General features: G+C 37.1%; 1 protein-coding gene across 1 annotated transcript in view; it reads right to left on the reverse strand.

The window, feature by feature from the left end:
* Window positions 1-355: 355 nt before the first annotated feature.
* Window positions 356-11254, reverse strand: part of LOC130233924 (rasGAP-activating-like protein 1) — a 68094-nt gene continuing 57195 nt past the window's right edge. Inside the window, exons 16-21 of the mRNA XM_056464184.1 lie at window positions 7965-8137; window positions 5691-5828; window positions 5133-5268; window positions 2500-2620; window positions 681-745; window positions 356-600 (exon numbers count right to left, since the gene is read on the reverse strand). Coding sequence (XP_056320159.1) covers window positions 452-600; window positions 681-745; window positions 2500-2620; window positions 5133-5268; window positions 5691-5828; window positions 7965-8137 — 782 coding nt within the window. The 3' untranslated portion in view covers window positions 356-451. The remainder of the gene's footprint in view (window positions 601-680; window positions 746-2499; window positions 2621-5132; window positions 5269-5690; window positions 5829-7964; window positions 8138-11254) is intronic.

Genomic DNA, 11254 nt, shown 5'->3' on the forward strand with positions numbered 1-11254 from the left:
CACTGGTGGTGGTGTGGAGAGACCCCCCCCATTATTGTGAAGCGCTTACTACTTAATTTTGATGTATTATTTCTGAAATAATACTATATTTTTACTGAACTGCTTCTTGATTTCCTAATTTTTTTAGATATTTGTCCTAAAAACAAGACAAGGCTATACTTTGCAGTGTTTTTAGTGAGCTATAAAATATTTGTGATGTGTAGTGTAAAGCCATGCAGATCATCACACACACACACACACACACACACACACACAGTCAGCGGATCTGAAAAGCTACAGTCGAGCGTCTGGTTAAAAATTCACCCCAGAGCGTCGAGATTAAAGTACAAATACGTAAAAATGCTTCCACAGACATTCATCAGTGCGCGGAGTTTGACTCAGAAACGTTGCATAATAGTACAGCAGAGTCTGTGCTGTAGATTGGCCGTCATGTATGTGTGTAGATTCTCCATCATGTGTGTGTGCTGAGGATGAACTGATTTTTGCTCTCGTCTGCTTCTCGGCTCTGGAAGGTCGAATGCGTTCGCTCTAAATCCAGCACGACATCCAGCAGACGAGCGGCGAGGACACGAGAGCGCTCGCACCGAGCCTGAACACACACTGACACACACAGCAGAAAGATGATTTACGTTATCATTCATCTCTCAGATCTGCAGATGAACACGTGTGAAGAGTCTGACCTGATGAAGGCTGACCCACTTCATGTTCTGCTGACTCCACTTCCTGTGTCTCCAGGTACTGCTCCCTGTCTCACAAAGATTAGTTATTGTTCATACTGTAAAATAAATAAATCCCTTCTATAATCCAGCAAATTATACATTATTTACTAAAATATATTAAAAATAACATTAAAGGGGTGGTCCAGAGTGTATTTTTAAGGCTTGGTTGTGTTTATAAGATGCAAAGCAATGTAAGCTCATGCTTCACTTGTAGGAAATCTGGTTATTTGTTCATATCTTACTTTGATTATATACATCTACTCAGCTAACATGAAAACCAATGTCATATGTCCTAGTTCCTCTGAAAGTCCTGCCCTAACGAGGCTCTGATTGGTCAGCTAACATAATGTGCTGGGGTTTCGGGGGAATCCCTTATTTTGGTGGGCATATCCCTTATGTTCACATCCCAATGTTGACATGTATGGCAGAGTGTGTGCGTGTAGTGAATGTGTGTAACCTGAATAGTTAGTTACAAATAGTTAAAAAAAATTTTGTAGTCCCCAAATTCGTTCTCTGTAGGCTTTGCTAAGCTAACTCTGTAAAAACCAATGTCTCCCTTTGCATTGAACTTTAAGCGTCTTCCATTCAGAGATGCTGTTTATGTTCACACAGCTACATTACACATCAACTAAAGTTTAAAATATGATATCATGGTGGACCACCGCTTTAAATGAACAAGAATAACAATTGAACAAATGAATCTAAACATTTATTTGTTTTTTGTTTGTTTGATCATAACATTTTATTTATTCAGGCTTATATTTGTTAACTAAAACAATATAAAAAAAATGTTTGCTTAATATAAATATAACTTAACTTAAAAGCAATAAATGCACATTAAACAACACATTTTTAAAACACATTTGTTCAGCTTATTGCCACATTACTTTTGTCTTGGTTAACTTGAGTAATAAAATAACTAAAACTAAATAAAAATAATATACACATTACTACATTAAGGAAAATAAAGAAAAATAACATTTATAAAGCTACGATTATATGATAATAAATACTAGAAATACACATTTGCAAAACTTATGGCAGTATATCAATGATCTTTAAACAATTACTCATTTTATAACAATTAAAAGTAGATTTCATTGACGATTAGTATCATCACTGTAATGTGAAATAAGCATAATATTAACCCAGAATGGGTGTTGTTGAATAGTTTTAGGACAACTTGTTAACAATAGTCTTGATCCACTACGAACGCATACTACTCTATGCATATATAACATTTACGGAATTTTGCAGTCATTATTATTAAAAGTGACTTAAGTTACATTGAATAAACTATAGTTCAAAAGTACTGTAAATTCATTCATTCATTTTCCTTCGGATTAGTCCCTGACAGCGGAATGAACCACCAACTATTCCAGCATATGTTTTACGCAGCGGATGCTCTTCCAGCCGCAACTCAGTACTGGGAATCACCCACACATACTCCTTCACACACACACGCACGCACGCACGCACACACACACACACACACTCATACACTGTGGTCATTTTAGTATATTTTATTGACCTATAGCGCATGTATTTGGACTGTGGGGGAAACCGAAGCACCCGGAGCTCATGATGGCTCATACTACATTAAAAGACGATACAACATTTTTTTTCTCTAAAAACATTTCATTTTTCAATATATAAAGTTTTTCTTGCACAAACGTGTTTTGTAAATCTCAGTATGAAGTGAATGACTGGCCTCAGATCAGTCTGAGTGAATACAGCAGCGCCTCCTGCTGGACGTGTTTTGTATCACAGCATCACACACCTGAGTTTGTCTCGGCCCTGCAGCAGCTCTTTATAAATGATCTGAGCTTCAGCGTCAGGATCTAACGGGTCGCTCCAGTCGCCCAGAGTTACGGCAGAATGAGTGCGACTGCAGCCCGAAGCTGAAACACACACACACACACACACACACAAAAACATCACAACAGCACAACATTTATATACATGCACTGAAAAAAAATTAATTGGATTTACTCATTTTTTATTAAGCTAAGTGGTTGCAAACAATTTATGTGGGCTGAATTTAAGCAAATTAAATGTAGTAATGCTCAACTTAATTTGTTTGTTTAAATTCAGCCCATATCAATTGTTTGCAACCACTTACCTTTAAAAAAAATAGTAAATGCAATGAATCATTTCAGTGTGGGTTAAAGCAAAAACAATTATAGAGTGAGAGATGCAGTGTTGCCAGATACTACAAAAAAGGAAAACTTGCACCGAGAAATGCATCAATAAGTTCAAACTATGTATTTTTACACATGAATTTATTCAGCGACATGATAAAATGCGTGAAAAATTATTCAAGGACATGCAGTAACCCTGAAATGGACAGAAATCCTTAGTATACTCAATGCAATTATTACAAATCCCTTATAACGACAAAGAAATTGAATCCATACATATATGACATTAGCTTGTATGTATGTATGTGTGTGTATATATATATATATATATATATATATATATATATATATATATATATATATATATATATATATATATATATATATATCAGAGATCGCGTTAACTGAATATTTTCCGTCAATGACGGATTTTTTTCAGCATTGACGGAAAAATCTGAGGGTGATCCGTCATTTTGACAGATTATGCTGAGGGCGATCTACTGTAATGTGTAGATAACTGTAATTCCCACTCCTGTCCAGCCGATGGAGATTGCCCTTATTAATTAGCAATTGTCTTGTTTTGTCTCCTCTTTGTCACCGCTGCGTACAGTTGTTGCAAAAATGTCACGGCAGCTGAGTGTAAGAAGTTTCTTTAAACGGCCAAATAGTGATATTATTATTAAGGGTGAAAACAGAGGAAGTGATGCAGTGGACGATGTAGAACAAACTCCTCACTGACAGCGCGTTGAAGAGCTATGGACTGGATGATTTGGAGCGCGTTTGTGAGCACAACGGAACGCAGAGGGGTGCATCCGCGCCCCTGGTGCAGAAAGAGCGCGTGCTGCAGGATTTTTGCCCTGCGAAACGAGTGCTTGCAGGATCGGGAAATCCCACATTCAGAGAATCCTGCAAACTTCTGATCACTTCCTTAGGAGAAATGTTTCCTGACTACAAAATGCTGGCTCAAGTGGCGCTAGTAATTCCAGTCTCCAGTGTGGTAGCAGAACGCGGCTTCAGCCTCCAGAACAAAATTAAAACTGTCACGAGAAGTCGACTTCCCGAGGCAAAGACACAGAATTTAATGACAATTGCCTCTGCATCAGCCTCCCTTGATGCGTTTGATTACGCACAGGCAAGCACCCAGTTCAGGTCGACGCGGACCAGGAGGAAGATATGAGTTAAGGCAAATAGTCCTACAGAACATCGTCTGAATTATATTTCAAGTTATGTTCTTATATTAGTCGGAATTATATTTTATAATATATCTTGTTGTTTATATCTGCTTGTGTTCAGGTACAAATGGCCGTATTTTTATTCCCTCCACCGTCAGTGCAAAAAACACATGAAACTGTTGAACGAATTTGATGGAGTTTTTGTTTGTTTGTCAAATAAATAAATGAATAATTTAGCCTATATGCTCGTTGTGCAAGTTCATGATGAAAATATGAATGAAAAAAGTGATTAGACAATATGCTAATTAAATGACGGGCAATAATAGGTTATGACGGAATTTTTACAACCCTCTCCGTCAAAATGACAGACAATGAGAAAGTCTAACGCGACCTCTGATATATATATATATATATATATATATATATATATATATATAAATATATATATGTATATATATATATATGTATATATATATATGTATATGTATATATATATATATAAGTATATGTATATAAATATATGTATATGTATATAAATATATGTGTGTGTGTGTATGTATTATATATATATATATATATATATATATATATATATATATATATATATATATATATATATATATATATATATATATATATATATATTAAATGTAATCATTTATTTTATGCATTGGTTGCTAATTTAAATTTGACCAATCAGGTGAAACTTTCCTCTCTTTAGCCCTGCCTGCCCAGTTGCTGTTGTACTATTGGCTGGCGTGACACAAAGCTGAACCCAGAGCCGATAATAAACACTAATGAGCGGAATCGATACTATAGAGGAAAAGTATATATATTTTTCAGTCATTAATTAGAATGAATAAGATCTGAGAAATAGAATCATTTTAAAACCTAGCTAAAAAAAATAGCATTTGTCCAGGGACATGTTACATCGTAAGAATTATCATTATCGCAATACTCAACAACTATATTACATATTTCTCTAGTATCGTGCTGCCCTATCTGAGCTGTAACTGCCATTTTGCATTATTTTCTAATAATTTAACAGCCCCTTCTCAGTTATTCCTTACATCACACACACATACAAAACACACACACACCTGTGCGGTCGGGCTGCAGGCAGCAGGTCCACTTGTTTCCTGGATGAGCTCCAGGGTGAAATGATGGCAGCATGTGTTCATTATAAATGCTGACCTTCCTGATGGCAGACAACCACTGATTCAGCTCATTCACATTCTGAAACACACATGCACAAACATATACAAACGTTAATACTTTCACTCACCAAGGGCTGAAAAAAAAATCAAAAGTGGTGTAAAATATGGTGTAAAATCATACAGTATATGATATCTGGAGCTGCTTCTAAACATGTACAGTACATCTGATTCACCTCAGCGTTACCAGCAGATCTGCATCATTAATCTTTGAAAGATCTCAATTCAAACATCCACATCATCTTAATTCATGAATATGATTATGATTTATTAAAGCTTTGACGATCAAATCTGTGTTTGACCCAGAGAGAGTGTGTGTGGTCCTCAAGTGTAGTAATACCAGTATATCTATAGTGTCTCCTCAATTCAGAAAGACAGTGTATGAGTGTATGTGATGTGTAGTTGTCCCTACTGGTGTGTGTGTTTTTGTGTGTGCGTGTTCACCTTGCACTGCAGGTATGTGGTGTGTAGTTGTCCATCAGTGTCCTGTGTAATGACCTGCATGACGTTCTGCAGCTGAAAGGCATTTTCATCCACACGCTCCACCGCACACACATGCGCAATGGGGATGGTGGAGCGGACCTACACACACGCGCACACACACAAACACACACACACACACACACACACACACACACACACACACACACACACACACACACACACACAGAGTTATAGAGTGTGAATGTGTGTGAGCTCCAGAGTCAAGCAGATGGACAATCATGCGGTTTCCTCTAGTGAATGTTAAGCAGCTTTTCAGGTTCATGATTGTTAAATGAAACTAAAGCCATCAACAAAATGTTAATTGAAGTAGATTAAGATTAATAAATGTTAACTGAAAATGAAAATGCATATAATTTTCATTTAATTCGTTAAATTAGGTCAGGTTATTTAGTTTGTTTGGCTCAAATTAGCATGTTTTCTCTGAGAAAAAAAAATTGCAAGAGAATAGAATCCAGTTAATACACTCACCGGCCATTTTATTAGGTACACCTATCCAACTGCTCATTAATGCAAATTTCTCATCAGCCAATCACAGGGCAGCAACTCAATGCATTTAGGCATGTAGACATGGTCAAGACGATCTGCTGCAGTTCAAAGCGAGCATCAGAATAGGGAAGAAAGGGGATTTGAGTGACTTTGAACATGGCATGGTTGTTGGTGCCAGATGAGCTGCTCTGAGTATTTCAGAAACTGCTGATCTACTGGGATTTTCATGCACAACCATCTCTAGGGTTTACAGAGAATGGTCTGACAAAGAGGAAATATCCAGTGAGTGGTAGTTCTGTGGGCGCAGATGCCTTGTTGATGCCAGAGGTCAGAGGAGAATGGCCAGACTGGTTCCAGCTGATAGAAAGGCAAGAGTAACTCAAATAACCACTCGTTACAACCGAGGTCAGCAGAAGAGCATCTCTGAACCAGAATAACGCGCCAATAAAGCGAAAATCATCTTAGACTGGTTTCTTTAACATGACAATGAGTTCACTGTTCTCAAATGGCCTCCACAGTCACTAGAGCTCAATCCAATAGAGCACTTTTGGGATGTGGTGGAACGGGAGATTGGCATCATGGATGTGCAGCCGACAAATCTGCAGCAACTGTGTGATGCTATCATGTCAATATGGAGCAAAATCTCAGAGGAATATTTCCAGTACCTTGTTGAATCTACGCCACGAAGGATTAAGACAGTTCTGGAGTCAAAAGGGGTCCAACCCGGTACAAGTAAGGTGTACCTAATAAAGTGGCCGGTGAGTTTATAGTATATGACTATGTATAAATGTGTATGTGTGAGAGTCAAGTTCGAAATTATTTATACCCCATATTCATACGGTTATTTATTTGTTTATTAAGTTAGTTGCACACAAAATATACACAAATTTTGTTTAATTTAATTAGTACATAGTCGATTTTTTTTTTCTCAAAATGACGTGTTTTCTCTCTTTTGATAAATGTGAGTCAAAGAATGTGCCAATAAAATCTTTATAATCCAGGACAGAAAACAATTACTTATGTAAAATATTACACTGATATAAAGTAAGAGGTTACAACATATTAAGCTAAACATAGAGATATTAATAATAAACTCAAGCAATTACCCTATATACAGTTGAAGTCAAAATTATTTGACTCCCCCCCCGTGAATCTTTTTTAGATATTTCCCAAATGATGTTGAACAGATTCAGAGGTTTTCACAGTATTTCCTTTAATATTTTTTCTTCTGGAGAAAGTCTTATTTGTTTTATTTTGGCTAGAATAAAAGCAGTTTTTAATGCTTTAAAGCTATTTTAAGGTCTATATTATTAGCCCCCTTAAGAAATATTAGTTTTGGATTGTCTCCAGAACAAACCACTGTTATACAATGACTTGCCTAATTACACTAACTTTACTCTAATTAACCTAGTTAAGCCTTTAAATGTCACTTTAAGCTGTATAGAAGTGTCTTGAAGAATATCTAGTCAAATATTATTTACTGTCATCATGACAAAGAGAAAATAAATCAGTTATTAGAGATGAGTTATTAAAACTATTAGATTAGAAATGTGCTGGAAAAATCTTCTCTCCGTTAAACAGAAATTGGGGAATATAATATACAGGAGGGCTAATAATTCTGACTTCAACTGTGTATTTACACCAGGGTGGCAACAAGCTTCTAAACTAAACTAGGAAACACTGAAATGAAAACAGAAGTAAGTGTGATGTGTGTGAGACTGTTCAGACCTGCCAGTCAGGGCTCTTGGCGTAAGACAGCGACTCTGAGCTCAGCCAGAAATAGCGTTTCTTAAAAGTGAAGCGTTTGAGCAACTGAGGACCTTCAGCCTTGTGTTTCTGCAGGAAACCTTCCTTCATGATGACCGACGGCAGAAACACAGCACGCTGACGAGATTCACACACTGCGCACACACACATTAAACACTCAGTATAATCCGAGCGATGCAAGAGAACAAAAGACGTACAAACAGTATTATTAATTACAAAGTATATGATGAAAAGTTTAGTCCTGTCAGATGGTAGATTACACAAAATGATGGGCAATGTATTTATTCAGACTACGCTAGTGATTACTGTTAGATTATGTTGGAACAGTTATTTGAGCTAGCAATATCCACCAATGAATTACATCAATCTATTCTGAAAATGCTAGTAAAATATGATCGCAATAATGTATAGATGGGTGGCACAGTGGCCTCACAGCAAGAAGGTCGCTTGTTCGAGTCCCAGCTGGGTCATTTGGCATTTCTGTGTGGAGTTTGCATGTCCTTCCCATTTTGGCATGGGTTTCCTCTGGGTGCTCCGGTTTCCCCTACAGTCTAAACCAGGCATGGGCAAACTCGATCCTCGAGGGGTGTGTCCCTGCAGAGTTTTGCTCCAACACTAATCAAACACACCTGAACACCCTAATTAGTGTCTTCAAGATCACTAGAAACCTACAAGCAGGTGTGTTTGATTAGGGTTGGTGCAAAACTATGCAGGACACCGGCCCTCCAGGATCGAGTTTGCCCATCCCTGGTCTAAACACATGCGCTATAGGAGATTTTATTAACTAAATTGGCCGTAGTGTATGAGTGTGTGTGAGAATGAGTGTGTATGGGTGTTTTCCAGTACTGGGTTGCAGCTGGAAGGGCATCAGCTGCATAAAACATATGCTGGATAAGTTGGCGGTTCATTCCGCTGTGGAGACCTCTGATAAATCAGGGACTAAGCCGAAGGAAAATTAATGAATAATCTCTAGATTAGATGTCAATCAAAGACAACAGATAATTCCATAAAACATGTATTTTTTTGTATTCTAGAATTGTCATTAATATTTCTTAAGTGATCTTTGCATATTTATTTAGAATAATAATTGTATATTAATAATAATATTGGGCGGTATATTGGGTTGCGGCTGTAAGGGCATCCGTATGGGGTGGTTCACCCAGGGTGCCATTTTAACTAAAACTGCCACTGTCCTGGAGGGCCGCAGCTCTCAGTTTAGTTCCACAGTTTCGCACAGTTTAGTTCCAACCCTAACTAAACGCACCTGATCAAACTAATTGAGTCAATGGCTGTTTCTCAATCCCAAGAACGCAGAGAAGGGATTTGTGTTCTTGTGAAGACCGCTCTCGCCAGGTCACCTCAGAAGAACGACCTCGGGAGACCACGAGAACAGAGAACGCATCCTGTGAGAAATGAGATGCTGCGTTCTTCCCAAGCGGCAACCTCCCGCTCTCCCTCGGGAAGCCAATACGGAAGTACCTGAAACTGCAATTCATCAAAATTCCGCTAGTCCTGGCTCCATAATAGAGCAAATTGCAATTGAGCCCACTGTTAGAATGGCCAACTTTACAGCAGAAAAAAGGGTGTTTACAGCCTGGTACAAAGAACGATTTTGGTTCATATAGCTATTATTACCCTCCATGACAACTGTGAGGGGGTGAATTTTTTATAACTCATCCATTTCCTTTATATTAGGTTATATTAAGTTTGCATAATTAAGGGCGTGGCCACTTGAGTGACAGCTAGGTCTCGCTGGTCGCCGTCACTTCACCTCAGCTGAATCCGGCAGATTAGCCACTGATCTCTGCATATTCATCGTATTTTTGTGTTGTTTTATGTGGCTTTACACAGTCAGCTGCCTTTTGGACTTATTTCTTACAATTATCAGATGATATGGGATGCTGTGTGCATTTAATTGTGCTCACAAACCATTCATGTGGCCTCGTTTCCCATGTGAGTAAAGTTATATACTTGTATACCATCTCTATAAATGTATTTGTTTTATTTAAGATCATTTATCATTAATATTTTTCCTTAGACCCGTAAAGCACTCCAGAATGTGACAGATTGATTAGCTGTAGGCTCTAGAACAGTCATATGAAGCGTTATCATAGGAGTGTTATACTGGAATTCATCAATAGTCTTGCATTTACTAACACACACTATATTTGAAGTATTTGGAAGTAATTCGTGTTTTCCTCCTGTAGAAAAACATCATAAGAACAATGTTTAGTGGCTCAATGTATTACTACAGTGTTTTTAAAAGTCTAATCACTTTATTGATATAGTGTACAGCCAATGGTCACGTGACCTGCACGCATTTACGAATTATTCAAATATTACAGCATTCATACAATATTTATTTCCCATATATATATATATATTCCCAATATATATAACATGCTCAAAAGCCTTTGCGCAATATTAATAAAACAGATTTTAATACAAATTTCAGCAAATAAACAACCTTATTGTGTTTATGCCTCTGTTATGTTAATGTTTACTTTCACCGTCTCATTTAGGGAAACTCCTGAGATAAATAAGTTATAAATCAGAACTTTTATAATAAATCTGTATAAAATGCTGCACTTCCCACCTCCTTAAGTCCGTCGCAATGACTTCTGGGACTTCTAGAGCGAGTTCGGTGCTCAAGTCAATAATATCCAGCTGCAGGCCCGCAGAACCACACACGTTCTAGGCACACAATCTGGCACACACGATCTAGGCAAACCATATATGGTTACGACGGATGTTAATGTTATTAACGTCTTCTTGCACATCGTCATCGATATATTTTGATATATGTGGTTAATAAATATTGTACACAATAAACAATAGTGTTTACTCTATTTCACAAATATTGCGATCGAGACGGGCAAATGGGGAGCGTTGTTTCCGATCGCCATTCAATATAATAGACTGAACAGTTTTCTATCCATCATCATAGATGATCAGTCATTATTATCTGACAGAGTCAATATCGCAGATACTCGTTTGCTGGCCTTGCTGAAAGATCTAAATTGGACAGGTTTATTTATATAATGGATTCATTTGTAATGAAGGAAATAATAGCAAGTTAATATAGGCAATAATACATTTTACATGTAATAAATGTATAACACTATATTAATATTTTACTCAAGCGATTTAATAGTGTGTATTTGCTTAATTTTCTAATAACTTTTTAATTAATGATTTCCCACATTAAATACTGTAGTAGGCTTAATTTATAGTAAGCAACATATTGTTTT

Source organism: Danio aesculapii, chromosome 8 (assembly GCF_903798145.1).
Source record: "Danio aesculapii chromosome 8, fDanAes4.1, whole genome shotgun sequence".
Taxonomy (NCBI): Eukaryota; Metazoa; Chordata; class Actinopteri; order Cypriniformes; family Danionidae; genus Danio; species Danio aesculapii.